General features: G+C 40.3%; 1 protein-coding gene across 14 annotated transcripts in view; it reads right to left on the bottom strand.

The window, feature by feature from the left end:
- The window catches only part of TENM4 (teneurin transmembrane protein 4), a 1,543,936-nt gene that overhangs the window by 137,178 nt on the left and 1,386,814 nt on the right, over positions 1–19,944 (bottom strand). For all 14 annotated transcript variants that reach the window (XM_077174070.1, XM_077174074.1, XM_077174077.1 and 11 more), the window contains 3 exons: positions 10,913–11,014; positions 5,642–5,836; positions 1,255–1,455 (listed from right to left, as the gene is read on the bottom strand). In XM_077174070.1, coding sequence (XP_077030185.1) covers positions 1,255–1,455; positions 5,642–5,836; positions 10,913–11,014 — 498 coding nt within the window. The remainder of the gene's footprint in view (positions 1–1,254; positions 1,456–5,641; positions 5,837–10,912; positions 11,015–19,944) is intronic.

Here is a 19,944-nt window from a genome sequence, read left to right as displayed (position 1 = left end):
CTGCAAAAGTTTTGATCAACCTAGCTTCAGCCCTAGGCAAGTAGAGCAGGCCTCCTCTTCTGATTATTCCTCAGTCCAGTCGATTTTACTTTATGACAAGCTTCTAACACCCAGCCTAAATGATGATTGTCAAAAGGGTGTTCTTATGTTCTTAGCACCGGTTTATTCAGTTTGTCTCATCCTTGGAAATGACTCTCTTAAAATACTTGCAAACAGTTAACCTGATTTTCTTTACTCCTGATAGCAATTCCTCAGTGAAAACGTTGTTTACATAATTTTTCTACTATATCCACTCCCCTAATAGCTTTTCATTTTGGGCTGCTTTGCTGAAAATTCCTTTCATTTCACTGCCTATACTGAGCTGCCCTGGATTTCTGGCCTAGTTCCACTCCAGTTGTGTAAGGTATAGAAACTCTTATTGCTGAGGTCTTTTTTTTTTTGTGAGCACACAATACAGGACAAAAGCCAAAGGACTGATGCTCTGTAAGTTCTAACTATTTAATGTATTCCACTATTTCTCAGTGTGGTCTTATCTAAGAGCTAATTTCATGTGGAAGAAAAGGGTCCTGAACAATTTTTATTTAGCCTTCAATTCTCACACCTGATGCAGATTTTGAGCAAGATGACAATTCAGAGGAGGAATGAAGGTCATTGTTCCAAACCTCTACACAAAACTGCCCATAAAAATCTGTCTTCTTGGTAGCTGCTTGTACTAATAAATACTTTTACTCAGTATACTTATTTTTTAGCTGGTAGAAGAGAGTCTTTTAATATGAACCTCATGAGGCACTCATCCTCCTCTAGCCTAGAAAAGCACAAGCTTTGAATTCAGAAGGGAAAGGAGATCTGACAGATTACCAAATCGTCCTTCTTGTTTACAGCCTCTAAAGATTATTTAGTCATCTCCTAAAAATCAAAACAGACAGTTTAGTGGTCCTGGGGTTCATCAAGAACTATCACTGGAACAAGAAGTTATATGTAGACCATCAATTACATTAACAGCCATATAATGAACAATAGCAAACCTAGGTGGCTTTAATGGAGTTATTTATGATATTACTCTATGCTCAGCAATGGTAGCAGAATTATTTATGTAGTTGAGCTATGGAATTTATCCTTCCAGTCATGCCCTACATTGGGCATGACTGGAAGGAGAAATTCCAGTGCTTCACTGGAATACATCTGTAGCACCTTTTTGCAGAGTGTTTCACAAAGTTTAACGAAAGACCAACAGTAAGTCAGCGCTGACGTTACCGATTGAGCAGTCGTGGCCAGTCCAGTTGGGATCGCAGCTGCAGAGTCCAGTATCCGGGAGGAAGGTCCCATGACCAGAGCACTGATCCAGACAAGTGGCTCTTGGGGTCTCACAATTTGTTCCTCCCCAGCCAACCGAACAGTGACATTCTCCTCGGACGCACACGCCTCGTCCCGAGCAGGTAGGATCCATGCAGTCCACTACATGGGAGAAGGAAGAGGAAGCAGACAGAGAAAGCAAATGGGACTTCAGGAAAAAAGCTATCAGACTGCTGTCTACACAAACATATTTACACAGTATCTCAAGGTTTCAACCATAAAGCCCTGCTGTGAACAAAACAGATGCTTCATGCAAGAAGTCAGTGGCCCTAAAAGGCAGTGAGACCTAAAACACCTACATGAAAAGCAGAGAAAAATCTAGTGATGAAATCCATTCTTTTATGCAGGTCTGCACTAATAAGGGATCTTTCTGGTAAGAACGGGCTAATATAAATTAAGAATAGAATAAGAATAATATTCTATTGTACACATAGTGTGTCTTCATTTATTCTATTAAAATAACCTAAATTACTATTACTAATGAATTTGAAGCTGAGCCCTAGTTTTCTGAGAGAGAATTTTGCATAAAGATTCAGCAGAGGCTGACATTCTTATTCAGCAAAATACATGCTTAAATTGAAGAATGTGCTTAAATCTATACAGGTTTCATGGAGACTTAAAGAAATTTCACACTGAAATATATCCATAGACAGTTTTTCTTGAATAAGGATTAAAATAAAATCATGCCTTTTTTATAATGGTGTTCTTCTGATTTTATTTTTGATCAATTTTTTTTAAATGTTTGAGGTTTACTTCCCCCCATAAAAGAGGAACTTTCCTAACAAGATCAGTGACTACTTAGTTAGGGGTATAGCAATGTACACCAAAAGACCAAATGTCCTCCCTCCCTGATTCTTGAGTTATGTGTTTTGTAGGCAACTGTCAGCTGCTCTGCCCACAGGGGAATTTCACCCAGCAATCAAAAAATATGAAATGCACCAGACACCCTCCCAGAAAAACCGACTGGAGGAGTCGATCATCTATTTATAGATAAAAGCTGATAGGACAGCCTAGAAAAATTCTTCCTGTCTTTTGAAACGGTGTGTGGCAGTTCCCTGGGGATTGGTGACAAGTGTCAGTCTGGCTAAGCAGCACAGGAAAACTGTCCAGCTTCTGGCTCTGATACAGCAGAGCAGAACATGGCTACCACACACACGACAGGTTTGTGGTTCAGTTTTTACCCCTGGAAAAGCTAATAAGAATTCCACTGACCTGTTTAAGATCCAGAAACCTTAAAAGGAAACACAACAGCTGCTCTGATAATTCCCTGGATTCTCAAACTCTTCTCAGTCTGACATGTAATGGCTCAGTTATTACTATCCCAAGGCATGAGAGAGAATTTTCTTTTTTGTTTGATTCCTGGAGCTCTGCTCATAGCTGGAACAATCCTCAAAAATTTTAAGAGGCTGGAAAGGATGAGTCCATAAATCTCCTTCACTGTTAGCGAGCTGGGAGCGAGGGTGCCAATTTTAGCATGAGACCCTTGAATCCCTGGCCCTGTTCTTTCTCAGCAGTAATAAGTATGAAAAGGACTAAGGGATGGAGTAGCAGCCTCGTCAGTTCTCAGCAGATGGTTTGAACATAGAGAACAAAGATCACAGGCTAACTGACAAGAGGCTACCTCCAGGCAATTAATCATCCCCTCTGAAGGTCAGTTGGGAAAAAGGTGAGTTTTGCAGGGGCCTCCATCACAGGAGGCAGACAATCTGCTATCTCAGCTCTAACACAGACGATTATAGGAGGAGAATGTGCATGTCAGAACCCCCCATTTATCATAATCCCAAGGCCATTTTTCATGTTGAAATGAGCCCTTTCAGAAAATGTCACACACAACGGCTACTTTAATCTCAGCCTCACTGGATCTATCTCTTTAGGCTTTCTGCACCATTGGAAGGGCCCTGGGACAGGATTACAGGCTTCTGCTTTCTTCTTAATCAATTACTTAGTGGATATGGAGTACAATGGTATATTTTTAGGGAGTTCTGCTTGACAAATTTAGCTGCTCAGCTCTGGGGGAAGCAGAGATGAGGAGCTGGGCATGAGGGCAGAGCTGACAAGATCTGGTATACCTGGAAAAGAAAAAAAAATCATATGCCCGTGTTGTTGGTTGGAAAATGTCCCAAATGGCCAAATTCTTGGTTGGAAAATGCCCTGTTTATAGTTAAGCCTTGTGCAGAACCTTTGCCAGGGAGATAAATCATGTAGCAAGCAAGGTTAGTGCCTCTTCTACACTTTTCCCCAATATGCTTCATGCTTCATTGGTCACACAAGTTATTAGGCTTATTCGGTGCCCAAAGAGTAACTTCTCATATTTCACTTCTTAAATTTGCTCCCCTCCCTGCAATGTCTCGCTGGCTTAGGCCATGCCTTATAAAATATGGGCCAATAAACTAAGGAAAGAGAAAAGAAAATCTCGCGTAGGATTGTTGGCTGATGTTTTATAAACATTGCTGAACTTCTATGGGGGAAAAAGAAAAGACAGGAGAAACCCTGGAATGAAAACCCATTACAAACATGGACCAAGCAGTGAAGCTACGAGAACTGAGAAATAATAAAAAGTAATCAATACCAGATGGCCCTTCTTAGAAGAGAAATTAAAGAGTAAAAGCAATTTAAAAAATAGTATAAATCAACTTTTTTACTAAATCTAAATATGTATATATATGTTCTCAAGATTTCCCACATGGCATATTTCTGAGCTGCTTCCCCCCCTCACAACGTAGTACAAATTATGCCTTGAGTATCAAAAACATGCATGCTTGGAAAAATACTAAAGAGCCCATAAGAAAAAACCACATTCTCTTTGTTCTTCCTCCTTTTTCAAGTTTTGACCTAGTGGGACTGACACTGTCCCCCGCTACAGTGATAACATAAAATAACTGAGCAGTGCCTGGCTTTTCTGCTTTAAACGTGACCAGGGAAATAAAGGTTCCTGTTAGAAAAAGGGCAAATCTCACTCTGATTTACACACATTAAACACTTCCGGCTGGAGGCAAAATCGGGATCTTTTCATTTCTGTTTATCCAGTAAAGATATGATCTAGTAAATAGGAGGTCTACAGAGATGCTTTAAAGATACTTGAGTAGTCACAATCTTTGGGTTTTGTACGCCCCACAGCTTCACTGAATTGTGCTTTAAGCCAAAATGTGGCTTTCACAAGAGATGGCTTATTGTTACAAGAGCTGATACTGTCTTCATCTCTAACATTTACTGACACTGAAGCCATGCTACATCAGAGATGTCCCACTCCAATACATGATACACATCAAAAGAATTGCTAGATTAGATGCTATTTGAATGTCTGAATCCAATTCAGCCTATTTTCATTGCCTATAAAATAAAGCCATTTTAGATAAATCTTTATCCTGCATACATGAAGACCACCATAAATTAATTCAAGCCGTTGTCATTCTTGAATGTATCAAATGATGTCTTTAATCTATCAAGCAGGGAAGAGGCCTTATATATGTACTTGTAGAAGTGCAATTTAAGAATAATTATTTATCAGGTCACCAGCATAGAACTCTGAGAATAGTTTTCAAAAGTTTTGAACATTATTCTTTAAATAATGCACTTTTGGATATATAATTATACTCCCTGAATGATTTATACACTTGCAAAACTGTCCACTTTTTCATTAGCAGTAAGAAGCAGTCACAGACTCAGGAAGATAAAGGTTTATGTTGGCAGGTGAGTTCCTACACAAAAAGATTAAAGATAAGTACTAAAAGCAGCCGTAAATCTAAATGTAAATGAGAAATTTTTGGGGGGCTAATGTGAGAAAAAAGCTATGGAAGAGCCATTAAAATAATATCTGACTTTGAAGCAGAATTTAATTCAAGTCCTAAGCATTTCTAAGCTTTTAAAGCTGACAAGGACCAGGGACTTTTTCTCATACGCCACCATTTTCTGTATGTAAGCAACTGAAATTGCTTGGTATAGTTCAGCAGAGAAGAAAGCGCTGTAAAAGTAATTATACGTTTAGATGTGTAAATGGAAATGATGCTTTAATAAGAACATTTGAACATATGATTAGATGTTCTGGTCTTTCAACTAGATTCTTCTATCTGAAGCATTTGATGGCTTTTCATCCAATTATTGAACAAGTATGATAGCTAACAAGGAGTTATGACAACATATCATTTTTATGTTGTATCCATCTATTGTATCTGTAAGGTGCCTATTATTGTTCTGTTTAAGTGCCAGTCCGATGCTGAATTGCCTCCATCCATATAATTACAGAACAACAATCAAAGCAAAAGGCTAATTTAATGCATCCTGCAAATACCTTCTTCACAGCTCTCGCCCTTGTATCCCGGGTTGCAGATACAGGTGCCCATGATGCATGTGCCATGGTTATTGCAGGAGACATCAATGCACTGGTTGGTTGGGACATCACACTCTGCTCCCTTCCAGCCACTGTGGCACAAGCACCTTCCTTTCATGTACTGCCCGTTTCCACTGCACAGCACTGGGCAGGACGCTATGGACAGACAACAAAAATCACATTAAAACAAATGGAAAATCATTTCAAAAAGAAGCACAAGAGTCCAGCATGTAATTTACATTCTTCATACACAATCTTCACCGGGGTATGCTGCTGTTTGTTTTGCCAAAACCCAATCTTTTATATGGATGATACCCAGCTGTTAACTGTATTCTCCTGCGAGTGTTTAAAACAAACAAACAGTGCTCTTAAGTTAGACTATCTTTTTGCTTTGTGTCTCTGATACCTTTTTTCACTAACTGAACTCATAGTTTTCTCGTATTCTGATTTCACAATGTACTGATGTCTTCTTTCTGGAGCATCACTGACTTTAGATTGCTTATCACTATCCCTGACCTGCTGCTGGACTTTCCTTGACACTGCCTCTGCTGTGGACCTCAGTGGCACACAAATCACTCTCCTGTTTTTTTCTGAGTTAACTCTCAGCTTTATGGGTTTCAGTTGCTTTGCTCAGAGCCCAGAATACCACATTAAGACTACTTCCTTGATTTAGCTCATGTCATACCATCAGCTATCAAACTTCTTCCCTGAAAGGGTTGTCAAGCGCTGGAGCAGGCAACACAGGGAAGTGACAAAGTCACCATCCCTGATGGAATTTAAAAGATGTGTTGATGTGGCATATGGGGATTTGGCTTAGTGGTGGACTTGGCAGTGCTGGCTTAATAGCTGAACTTGATGAAAAGAGTTTTAGAGGCCTTTTCCAACCTTAACAATTCTATGGTTCTAACTGAATGCCCAGCCCCCATTTTTGGTCAACATCTCTGCTGGACTCCATTCATCACCAGCCACAAGGCAAAATTGGCCTCTACTGTTTCCAAGCTCCCTGTAATAAAAGCTATGTAAATCTATCCTCTGAAATTTGTATAATTTATAAAGGACTTATAAAGTATTTTTAATTGTCCTTGTTTCCAGAGAAGTCAGGTGACTCTCAAGGCCACCTAGATACAGGATTTCTTCCCTGTGATAAAGGGAAGGAGAAGAAAATGACAAGCTCAAGCTGTGGCATGATGGATCCCAGGATTAAGCATTTTCAGAGCTAAATTTGGAAAATGCCAGGCAGTTAGATGGGATGAAATGAAGGATACAGAACAAGTTCCTCAAGGAAGCACAGGGCATGAAGGACCAGACCTCAGCCTCCAGGACCACAGCTTTTTGTAATCACTGCTCTGCAAACTTTCTCCAGCTGCGTTCAGATGATGCCTTCTCCTTATGGCATTCTCCACACCAGCCACATTATGCTCCTTTTGTCCCCTCTTCTGATTTTGCCAAGGAAGATGCTGATTTCAGTCCCTCAGAAACAACAGCTTTTTCCTGTTCACTCTGCCTTGAAACTTCTTGCTTAAGTCCTATTCTCTTTCACTTTATTTTGCTGAAACTCTGCTGCAAGGACATATATTCAACACAGACTGCTCTTGTTCACTGTTGCACATCAGCCTTAGGTGAGAGCAGCTGGCCTTCTCATCTGCCTCTCAGAAAGGCAATTTATGAACAATTTTATGCAGGACAAATGTGAAATGAATATTCCATTCTGCTGCTTAATCCAACTGGATTAGGCATGTGATGAATCCTCTTTTTCTTTGTTCCTGACTTTGATTATGTGTGGGAAGGGGTATTACATGGTTAAGGAAAGCTTTCCTCTCCTTTTCTTCCATATTTTCAGACAGTAATCTCACAAAGTGCATCATGAGTTGTTTCCACACGTCCTTATAGTCAAGTCAGTTTGAGTGTTCCAGAACTACAGCAGCCTCAATAAAATACAAAGCACTGCCAACTCTGACTGTTAAACCAGTTCGATATGCAGTGAACTGTATTTGCCTGACCAAGATAAAAGAGGTTTAGGAAAGAAAGGAATTTGGCAATTGTTATTACTAAGGAGCATTCTGTTCACTTTAAAGGAAACACGATGCCGTAGTGCATTGCAAGTGCATAATTTGCAAGATAGTATCTACCTATACAATATGAGACTTAAATTGTGTAAGATACACTGTATTGTGTGCATGGCTCACAGCACACTCACTCTGTAATTTCACTTTTCAGCTAAGTGATGGAATTTTCTGCCCCTCCCATCTCAAATTTCAATGCTCAGTAATGGACATTGTTCTTTCAAGGCACTGGCAGGGGATAGTCTGCAGTTCTTTTCAACAAGAAGAAAGAATAACTGCCTTTAACCAGGGAGAGGTTGCTGAGAAAGACTTACATGTTTCCTGACAAGACAGCTGATTACTCAGTAAAGGATCAGATAAATTACTGGCCATCTGCAGTGAGACTGACACTCCACAGAGCCTTCTGTGGAGAAGTCCTTCAACATCACCTGGAAAGCACTGCTACATATGTCAAGGCAATGGAGAGAACAAGACCTCCTCTGTAGCATGCAATAATGAATAAAGACAAAAGAGGTTTCTGAATTTTTCTCCTGTTATTTATGCAACTCTTTTCCATATATAAAGATATATAATTATTATTTGATCATTCAGATTCCAACAATGTCTATGATGGCAAAATTACAGAAATTCTCTAGTGTGGTAATGATAGCAGCAATCCAAATGCATACTCTTGTTTCTTGCAAAGTTGAGCATCAGTGAGTAAGATCATTTGTTTGTTTGTTTACTTTAAACAGAACCTGAAAGGGCAACCTCCCATGTCCAAGAAAACCTTCAAAAAGCCTATGGAATACACCTCTGGTGACTTGCTCTCATTTATTTTTTAAAAATAATTAGTTAATAATACATTAGTAATTAACCATTACTAAAAAGTGAAAGGCTTTCTGCTCCAGAGTTTCTCATTCATTTGGATGGTAAATTACAAGGCTGAACTGAAATAAAGGAACACCCAGGAAATCCATGGAATGCTTCGTGTGAGCAGGAACCCGCTTGTTAAGGATTACTGCTCCATCCAAGGATCGTGAAGGGCTGCAGATGGATACTGTAACTGCCTTACACTTGCTGCCTTTTGAGGGATTTATAGGTCAAAAGAAGAGTCTTGGATGCCCCTGAAAACCAACAGTAAGACAATCCTGGAATCCTTGGATCTCATGCCCATGGCAGTATGATCTATTTCACACACTCAGTGAATGGACATGCATATACAAACATAAATTTGGCATTCCAGGTATTTTCCTGTCTTCCTAAAGGCAGAGTGCAACATCTGAACCCAGATGATTCTGAGTGAAAAGACAGAGTTTAACAAAAGGTGTTCATAGCAGCTAGAGCATGTGCTCTGGTGAAATGGGAGACTCACATCGCTCCCTTGAAAAGCCTGAGAAAGTTCAGGGTAGCCGGGAAGGGGAGGTGAGCTCCTTGCAAGTGGATTCAGAACAAGAATTTAAGTACTCTGACTCACAGTGAAGAAAGTTCTTCTTCTCCACAGACTCTACAGGGAGCCTTGGGGGAAATAAGCCCTGAACTTCTGCCCCTACTGAAAGTTAGGAGGTGTGAGCTGGAATATGCTATGGGACATGGAAAAAAACTCCTTTTGTCTCCAGCTCTAGGGATTTGAAAAGGAGCTTGGAAATGCAAACCAAGTGTAAGGAAATGCAAACCAAGTGTAACCTGAGTCAGCAAGAAGTTTGACATAACAGCTCTCAGGGACACAGCTTGCCACATCCATCTTACTGGGCTGTGAACTCTGAAACCCCGCCGGGTTCAGCCCGGCCCCGCTGCCTTGGCAGGGAGCTCCCGCCTGCTCTAGGGGTGCTCGGCTCCTTATCTCTGTCTCCTGCCTCGCTGCTGGGATGTGACCCAGCTCAGCTGGAGGGGGAGAGGGCTGGGGTTGGACAGAGTTTAGCTCTCTCTTGGGAAGGCGCCAGCCTGCTTTCTAAAGCAGCGATGAGGTGGGGTAAAGACCTGACCTGCAGCCTCACCACAGCTCCTTGGGTGGGCACTAACGTTTTATGCTACCTCCCTCTCCAGATTTATAAATCTGTACTTAGTTTGTTGGACTGTTTGAGCCAAAAAAGGCCTTGAAAAGGTTGATGCACAGTATCCTGTCATTTCCCACATGCAAGGTTTTCATATCTTGGTTTGAAATGTGTTCTTACTAAAAGTATTTCAGTTTGTTTTTTAAATGTTTATATAACCTAAAAAATTCAGGCCAAAGAAAACTCTTCCAAAACCATTTATTAAAAATACTTATCACTTGAGCAGAAAAATTTATTATACTGTTTACTGGGGTAAGTCTCCTTCCCAGTCCTCCCAGTGTTTTCACTTTTGGCCAGAGTAACCAGTTGTTCCTGCCATTATCCCACTCCTAGCCTTATGCTAATGCTGCCCTATTCCCCACAGCCAGGCTCAGGCAGACTTGCCAGGTACTTTTTGTACAATCAGTATCTTAAAAGAAAGTATCATTATACTGTCATGCCACACCATGATAAAAGTGCTCTGCTAAACAAACCATAATGCCACATTTATAAGTCCTGTTTTCTAAAGTCAATTCCAGAGAGAAAATTTCCAACATGACATTTGCCTGTCCACAAGCAGCCCAAGGGGTTGTGCTGTTGCTAAGGGCACAGCAGGCACCATTAGGAAAGAATCAAAGCATCATTAAGGTTGGAAGTGCCCTCTGAGATTGAGTCCAGCCCTGCCAGCCCACCTCTAAACCATGTGCCTAAATGCCACACCTACACTTCCAGAGATGGTGATTCCACCACTCCCCTGAGCAGCCTGAATCCTTTGCTGAAGAAATTTTTCCCAATAGCCAATCTAAACCTCCCCTGGCACAACTGGAGGGTGTTTCCCCTTGTCCTATCACTTAGGAGAAGAGACCAATCCTCACCTGACTACACCTTCCCTTCAGGTAGTTCTAGAGACCAGTAAGATGCCCCCTGATCCTTCTTTTCTCCAGGGTAAACACCCATGAGTCCCTCAGCTGCTGATAGAAATTTTAGCAAATTTGTGGCAAACAAAATTCACAGATCAACTTCTTTCCACTCTACTGCAGCATCCCCACACTGGGTGAAGAGTACTTTGCAGAAGGCACTGTCATGAATATAATTTCCAAGACAAAAAAGTTAACTGAATGGGAGAGGGTAACAGTTAACCAAGCATAAATTCTTACCTCTGCCACAGTCAGGGCCCAGAAAGCCAAGGAAGCAATGGCAAGTCCCAGACACACAGTCTCCATTCCCATAGCAATTACTGGGACAGTTATCCACTGATTCTGGAAAACAAAAGAAAATTCAGACACTTCTTTAGGCAAGAAAACACCTCTGAATTTAGGAGAGCTCTGGATGGGCGGGACAGTTGAAACTTCAAAGCAATTGCTGCACTTGGGTGAAAGCATTAGTGTGAGCTGCATTAAACCCTGCTCATCCATTTACATCAATGGATGGTTCAACTGCAAATTCTGTGATTAAATATGAGCTGCTCAGCACCTACCAGGTTGGGCAATCTCTCAGTACCTGGAAACTTCCAAATTTCTTTTCTTCCTGTATATTTTTATGACCATTTCTCGTCTTTGAATTTATTGCAGGGATACAATACACACCATTCTCACAGCAGAACATACACTGTTGGTCCAGTTTTGTTGACTTGATTAAGTGACCTTGAGGCATTTATTTCTGCCAAAAAGAGCTGAGTGGTGATAGATATGTTCCCTTATGAACTTACTGAACAGAGACCCTTGGTTCATCCTATCTGCTTGTTGACGAAATGCCTTTAACCAAATTTCTTCTTATTTGCTCTGCAATATTATATTGAATATAATACATTATACTTTATATAATTTGTATCTTTAACAGCTCAAAGTGCTGGGGCTAATATTCTATTTGGTGGAACAGGATTGGGTCTATTTCACATTTTCTTCTATTTCTAGTTATCATCTTAAATTGCCTGACTTTGGCAAAAACACCAGCTATTCATTTTTCAGGGGAAGTTAACAGGTAAGCAAAATGTTATCTAGCACTTCTCTTTCGAAGAGAGTTCAGAATATTGGGACTAAAACATATCTTTCATAAAAGAACAACACAAGCTTGTAAACACATCAAAAAGAGAATGAAAATAATCCTTTTTTCTTACACTAAACTGAGTGAAAACTGAGTAAATGTGAGTGGGGCTTTGAAAGACATTGTAATAAATACCATGGTTCATTCTACAGTGCTATTTCACATCTTCTCTGAGGGAGATGCCTATCAGATGAAAACTGGATTTGGTTACAGAGCAGAGGCACTGGTGGTACACATGGAGTGGGGTGAAAATCTCAGCCCTGTGAATAATGATTGCATTTGCACAGATACACTTCATGCGACCTTGTGGGAGCAAAGTTATTTGTAAACTCCCAATCAGTGCAAGTGAAGAGAACCAGCGACAGCAGAGATTTGCAGATTAGTTTCCAATCACAAATGAAAGGAAGCCAGTTTCTGGATGGGTGTTTGCCAAAGAGCAGAGGTTTCTGAAGGACATTTTAAAGGCTGTAATTTTAAATAAAGGCTGACATTTTAAATTCAGTAATTCACAAAGGACAACAGCAAATTTAAATAATAAAACCAGTTTAAAGCATTTATGGTTCAAGTCTTGGTTTCAGACATCTCATAAGCAGACAGCTTCATGCAGCAAGAAAGGTACAAGGAAGTGCTGTCAGTTTTCTAACACTCAGTAGTTAAGCAGGTATTCACTTGATGGTGTGTGGAAATACAGTCACAACATGCAGTCAACCCTTTAGGCTTGAACTGCCATCTTTGCTCCAGTTAAAGAGCAGCCATGCTTCCTAGAATAAAGAAGTAACAACTAAGGCCTTGTGCATTTATAGTGATATTTGGGAATATCATCTCTCACTTCATATCAGGTATAAACACAAATCTGTCCTGTAAATGAAAATTAATATTAGCCCACGTGTATACAATCTTCAGAACTCTGACATGGGTTAATGTCAGAGTTTTGTTTTTCTGAAAACAAAAATTAATTCACTTTATGACTTTTTTTTCTCTATGCTTTTTTTACAATACTTGTATTTTTCTGTTCTTCAAGAAATATACCCAAAGATTTAGGAAAAGGAAGTTATTTATGTACATACTTGCAAGCATGAAGAACATAGAGAGTGTGAGTTCTGTGAAACAAGATAATGAGATGGGCAAGGAGATTTAACCACTCCTGCTGCTGAAAAGGTCAGTCCTTTTCCTCTAATCTTCTCATCTTAAGAACAACTCTAAGCTCCCTCTTCTTGTGCTGCTTCTGGCACTTGTCAGACCCTCCAATGAGGTGGTTAAGCTCAAAGGTGGCAAAAAAAAGAATGCAGCAGAAAAAAAAAATGGAGTATTTTTTTTTTCCTGCTGCCTGAAAACTGGGAAGAGAAAGGCTGTGCTATTCAGCATCAGTGCAGTTGTCCCATGACACCTCACCACCCCACTGCCACACTGGGTCAGGGGCTGCAAGGTGGAGCAACCCTGCAAAGATGTAACATGGGACCTTTGAAGTCAAGTGGAATACCTCAGGGCATGATGCAGGACAGACTCCCAGCATTAACAACACCTTCAGAATATTAAAAACTATTTTAAAGAGTTTTTCCCCAAGTTTTTGCTTTAATGGACTAAACTGAATCTTGAAAAAGAGTAAATATCCATATAGCTTTCTTGGTATATTTTTGTAATATAATATTTAAATAAAATAGTAAAAAGACCCATAGAAACATCTAGAAAGTATGTAAAAAGTAGCATACATCAAGTATGGCAACTGCTCCAAAGTGTGACAATGCACTACATCAGCTAAATGGTAATCTTTCTTACTGGAAACAACATTTTGCAGTTACAGTGGGTTCAGCTGGTGTGTCTGTGATGCCTAGGACAAGACAGGTCAGACTCTGCACACCAATTTGATGTCCACGGCAGATTAAACTGAATTACATTGTCCACTACAATGACTATGTACAAAGGGATTTAGAAGTTCAGAGTAATCACAGAAATGGAGCAGACCTGTGCTTAGGTAACCAACCTTTCCAGAATTTCTGGGTGAATCCATGAAAGAACCTTTACTCTGGTGGTGCATCCTTTCCTCCTCTGACTGGTTTAGCAGAGACACCTATAACTGGTCAAATCCCTGCTGACAGTGACTGACACTAACACATTAAAAAAAATATTCACATCTATTTTCTGGTTCATATGCAGATCTGGCATTCCTCATTGTAAAGCTGCAGTGATATGCACACATATCACTTCAGCTGTCACTGCCTCCTCAATCTTTGGTTTCCCAGATACTTCTTTTCAAGTGTGGCCAAGCTGCCATAGAGTAGCTAAAGGAATTCAAAAGGAATTAAAAAACAGGTGGATGAAACCCATGTTACCTTCCTCACTGAAGCACCTCAGTAGTTCTTACTTGTGGCCTGAATACCCTCTGCTATTAATAATAGAGTAGGCCCTTAAAAATCCTTTAATCCCATTTCACTGCTTTCTCTGATGTCCCTTGTTTTTCTAATATTGCCAAAAGTAACATTTTTAATATATTCTCATTTTACACTACCTCTATTTGCCCTGGAATAACCTGCCTGATAGAGATGAGATGAAGTGAAAAGAAACTCTACTCCCCCTGTGACTTGTGCCACTTGCTGTTTTTTAGCAGTTAAGGATGCAAACTTTCCTGGTGATTCAGGGCAATTAAGGTCTTCACACACTCCCAAAAGTTCTTCACTACTGAGAATCAATTCTGAAAAGTGATGAAGGTTCATGCAGTGTATCTTTGTCTCAAAGCTACTCCCAAACAACTCCAAAGTATTTCCATAAAGGAAGTGTTAAATGAACACACTTTTTTTCCTAAGAAGCTCCACAGCTAATGAGCACAAAACAAGGCAGAGACTAAGGCTTGTGAGGAGCAAGTCTGCAAGCTGTGTGTACAACACTGAACTTGCTCCTATTTATATTCTTAGGCAGAATCACAACCTGGAATTTCTTTTTACTTTGAAATTGCAGGCATTAGCAAGTTATACTCACTCAAGACTTCTCATAAAAACCTCTGTATTTTCATCCTAGGACTGAATTTTGTTTCAGTGGTTACAGACTGCCAGTTGGGCACCTCAGAAAATTTTCTGGCCCTTTTGCCATGTGTAAGTGCACATGCATTCATGCACAGTGCTCTAACACCTACATTTCAAGCTAAACAGGAGGAGGAGGGTGACTTGGCATCAGAAATTAGGGAGTTGTGGTGGGAGAACCCGGGAAAGAATAAAGAATCAGGCAGACATTTTCCGAAGCTAGGGCTTAGCCAAATTATTATCATATGGGATAGAAGGACACAACTTTAACATTCAGGGAGTCCCTAAGTCAGTGGCACAAAGCAGCTGTCTTCCTTTTGAGTATGTTCACAGTCAGCATTGCTAGAGAGATGACACACTATCAGTCAATAAGCAAAAACAGGCCACTGCAGTTATGGCTGGCTTCTAGTCTCCATTACACAGCTTATTCTGTAAGCTGTTCACATAATTAGAGGAGTATTTTCCAATATATACAAAATTCCATATGGTGTTTTATGAATAGTACCATGGGAACTCCTTTAGAGAATTATGACGATGTTTTTGTTTTCTTTAATTGTTAAAGTTCACTGTGAGACCATGAACAATTCTATTTTAGAAAGAGATACATATGTTCTCTGTTTCCAGTCTGATTCCCACAGTTTTCTCTTGGCTTCCAAATCCCTGAAGAGATGTGACTGACACCAGCCGGTAAGGGCAGAGATTAATAACTTGAGGGCCAGCCAGTGGATGATGCATGATGCCTTCATCAGGTTTTGCTGTTGAATGAAAAGAGAACACTGAAAACACAGTTTCCATGCCACTTTTCAACCACCAGCAGGAGTGAAACTTCTGAAAGCAAACAACTCACACCAGGGGCACATGGGCAAAACTTGGGGTGTGGGGTTTCTAAGAGGTAATGCAGAAGCTTGCCTATGGAATTAAGTGTTCTGCCAGCTTCACAATCTAATTAGCAACTGAAAAAGCAAGTCATTTAATGGAGTCACAGAATCACTGGATGGTTTTGATTGGAAAGGACCTTAAAGACCACTCAGTTCCAATCCCCCTCCCATGAGCAGAGACACCTTCCACTAGACAAAGTTGCTCTACAGCCCATCCAAACTGGCCTTGAACACCTCCAGGGATATGTCAACCACATATCAGTTTCTCTGGGCAGCCTGTGCCAATGCCTCATCACACAGTGAGGAATTTCTTCCTAATATTTAACCTAAACCTGCCTACTTGTCAGTTTAAAGCCATTCCTCCTTGTCCTATCACTCCGTGCCCTTATAAAAAGCCCCTCTCCAGCCCTTTTGTAGCCCTTTTAGGTACTGGAAGAGCTCTAAGGTCTCCTTGGCACCGTCTTTTCTCCAGGCTGAGCAGCCCCAACTCCCTTAGCCTGTCTCCATAGAAGAGGTGCTCAAGCCCTCTGGGCATCTTCTCAGTTCTCCATTATAAATATCCTCATACTTCTCTGATAGAAAGTCTAAAGGACATAATGAGACACTTGGTCCTCAGAGCCGCACTGTCATTTTGGAGAATGGTATGTTAATGCCATGTCTCACAGAGCAGGTACTCCCTACTCTAGGACAGCCTACCCCAGACAGGAAAAGGAGGATGTACAAAACACTTTCTGGATTCATAAAAATAAGAAAGGGAAAACATTCATTAAGTGCAAAAGCCTAGACTTCTTTAAGAGCAAAACTCTTCTGAAGTACTCTTTAAGGAGCTTTCTGCTCATGAGCTTTAAATATCAAAGCAAAGAAAGAAACAAAAAAAATTTCTCCAAGTATCCTCAGCAGCTATAATTCAACATATTGCAAAAAATAACATTGATCTGCTATTTTTGCCATTTCTTTCAGGGATGTTTTTCAGTACAAGTAAACTCACAGCTGGCAGATTTTGAGGGAAACTTGGCTGAAACCTTTGTCCCATTGCTAGTTTTCCCACTGTAATCACCCCTTCCTCTGAGAGAGGCCATAAACTGGCATGATCCAGCCCCCACCCACAGTAAGACTTCACACTACACTATCTTTTGTTTAAGGGTATTATCAAGTTCAATACGAAATCACTAACTGTTACCATTCCCATTTTTTAGAGTTGTTAATCTGAGGCATGGACACAAATACGACACAGCATTTGCTTCACATTATAAATTGACTCATGTGACAGCGACAAAGCTCCCAGGCTAATGGTCTGCTCAGGGGACCACTTTGCTGCGGACAAAAAGCCCCATGAAAGCCAATTCTACTGTGGTGAACTCTATAAAGATCTGTCAGCCTGGCTCACAACTACCGACATGAATTACCTTTATCCAGATGCAACACAATAAACATATTAAGAAGCTAGACAAATTTCTAGACTCTTGATGGACTTCTTTTTTATATACTCACCATGTTTGCTGGTCAGCAGTATAGTTACTTTAACAGTATTTCTGCCTTATTTATTTACTATGCAATATCCAACTTAATAGCTTGTTTCCCTATCTTTGGGCCAGAGGCCAAGGCAGATGTTTGCCTGACACCAAATCCTATTAGAGGCTGCAGTAATACAATTGTGTGTTAAAGATAAATATTTTATAGCTTGCACTTGCCACCAAGCATCATCATTCCCTAGGCATTTAGAGGCAACTATCTATTGGCAAAGAAAAAATAGTTATCTAGCTGGCAACTGAAGGCAGTAGCTTTTTGGGTGTTAATAAGCACCAGGACTGCTTTCTAAGAACTGATTAAATGCCATTCAGTGCTGTGTGGCTGTATGAATTCAAATGTAACTGTTTCATTTGATAATCTCAAAAAGATGCTTTGGAGATGGCAGTGTTTAGTGTCAGAAACATGTAGGAACAGCACTAGAGCAGGACAATTAGACCTTAATGAATCAATGCCAATCTCAGTTCAGGAATCAAGGTTCAAGGAATACAAAAAACTTGTACCAGTGAGAATATTCCATATTAGAAATGAGATGCAAAGAAAAGAGCAGAGTTTTTTTAAGTATCCTGTCTGGTCCCTTCAACTAGTAGTCTACTCCGCCACTATGTAAGAAATGGCCTCAAAATCTTTTGTTCAGTTCTGGTGAGAAGATATATGTAGCTGCACAGCCTAAAATAAATTGCCACAGCTACTCATCTACCAGCCCAGGAAGATATTGCATACATACTAATTGGTACAATAAAAGGTTTTTACCCTTTCCTAATAAATGGTGACTATCTCTATACAAAGATGCATTAATTCAAAAACAGCAAGTAAACTAAAAAAGGAGGTAAATAAAATAATTAGAATAGAACTGTTTACTGTATCAAACAAATACATATATTTATTGTCACACAGAAATATATTGTTCCTAGCTGTCCACTGATCTATTTTCTGCCTAGTTGTGCTCCCTTGGCTAACAGAAATGTTTTGCTGGGAGGGAGGGAGGGAGGGCACAGGGAGCAAGGCAGCAAGCAGGGAGACTCCATGGTTTGTATTTGACCTTGAAATCCTCTGTCAGCCACAACAGTACAAAAGGGCCATGAGGCATGCCCAGCATTCCTCTCACTGTACACTGAATTATATTGCTTGGGAGAGTGAAGGGACACCACATTATTTCACCTTACTCTTTGCTGCTGCACTAGAGCAACCTTAGAAAGCCACATACTATTTTTCCTAGATCTGCTCGTCCAGGATAAAACTGATACCTAGAAGTTCATTGCAATAACATCTCTCTTTAACAAAAATGCTCCTTGTCACTGCCCTGACTATGTTAGCAATAATTTTAATAGTAAGTCAAGCAGTATAACATGAAAGGCAAAGAGGATTCTGAAGCTCTGTGAACACATTTAATTTACTTCCCAGTTGCAGAGCTTGCAGTCTTGTTTATTTTTCAAAGAAATGATGCTACTCAATTGAATTTCACTGCAGGAGAGGCTGGATTCTCAGCCTAGAAAACTGTCACTGCCCTTCTAATTGTGATAACAATGCCAAGGCAGATGTGGAGGTGAGAGGGGATAAAACAGGTTTCAGATGTCTTCAAGCATCAGATTTGACACTATGAGCCAAAAAAAAAAAAAGAAAATAAAAATGAAAACAAATGTAAGTGGAAAGAAAATGCCCTGGAAACAAAGGAAATGTGGAAATGCTGGGTCTGGTATTCTCTTGCTCCTCCTCTTCCTTCCCTAGATGAAGCTTTAAAGGACTGATTCCTTCTTACAGTACATCATCACCTGCTGAGATTTCAATTTTTCTGCTTCATTTTTATTTTGTACAGCTTTTATACTTCTAGCTCAAGTATTCCACACCTGGCAGCCTGAGATGTGAAAGTCTTGACATCATCATGGAAACTCAGTCATTATTTTTGAGTGCTCTTTCACAGTTTCCTCTTCTGTAGGGCACCTAGCATGATGCTGATACTACTAATGCTGGTTGATGTTGTGCCAGATTTTTATTTTATTTTCTTTTTCCTAAGGCTGGGAGGTCTGTTTTAATTAAGGACCCATGCATATAACCCTGTTTTGCTCTCACATCCCAGTGGAACACTAATCTTCACATGCAGGTATAAGGATGCTAAATTAGGAAAAGGGCCACAAGCAGGCAGTCTTTTAAACAGCTCTTTAAATCACTCCTGAACCTGGAAAGTGAGAGAGGACATATCCACAATATTGACTTGAATGTTATTCTCCCTCCTATTTTTTCTGCAAGAATGTTTTAAGAAAGCAATTTGCAACTGCAGATACACCCCCATCTCCATGAGGGTACTGACAAGAGACACCTGCCCCTGCCAGAAGTGACTCTGCAGGCTGGGACATTTTACAAGGTGATGGTGAAGCACAGAAGGTTTGGTGCTCAGGGGCAGTCAGGTCACTTATTGAAATCAAGAGCTGCTGATTTTGCCAAATTTCACAGTACATCATGTGAGCACATTTTCCCTTGAGCTGTCTATACTTAGTTTTTTAGGCCTGGTTTGAGATGTATATCCAGGTACTCAAATGGCTCTCACCACAATCATATCAGTCTTTCTCACACTATTTCAAGCACCTTTGACTCCAGTCCCAGCTGGAAATACTAAAAAGTCAGATTTTTTCTGTCCTATTTTGAACTTCTGTTCTATAGAAAGAGGGACCAAGTGGGAATAGCTGGGGAGTAAATAAAGAAGAGAACAAGCCTGATTATTTCAAAAGC

The sequence above is a fragment of the Agelaius phoeniceus genome, chromosome 2 (assembly GCF_051311805.1).
Source record: "Agelaius phoeniceus isolate bAgePho1 chromosome 2, bAgePho1.hap1, whole genome shotgun sequence".
In the NCBI taxonomy this organism is placed as follows: Eukaryota; Metazoa; Chordata; class Aves; order Passeriformes; family Icteridae; genus Agelaius; species Agelaius phoeniceus.
The sequence above is the reverse complement of the archived record's forward strand: the minus strand, read 5'-3'. Positions and strand labels throughout refer to the sequence as shown.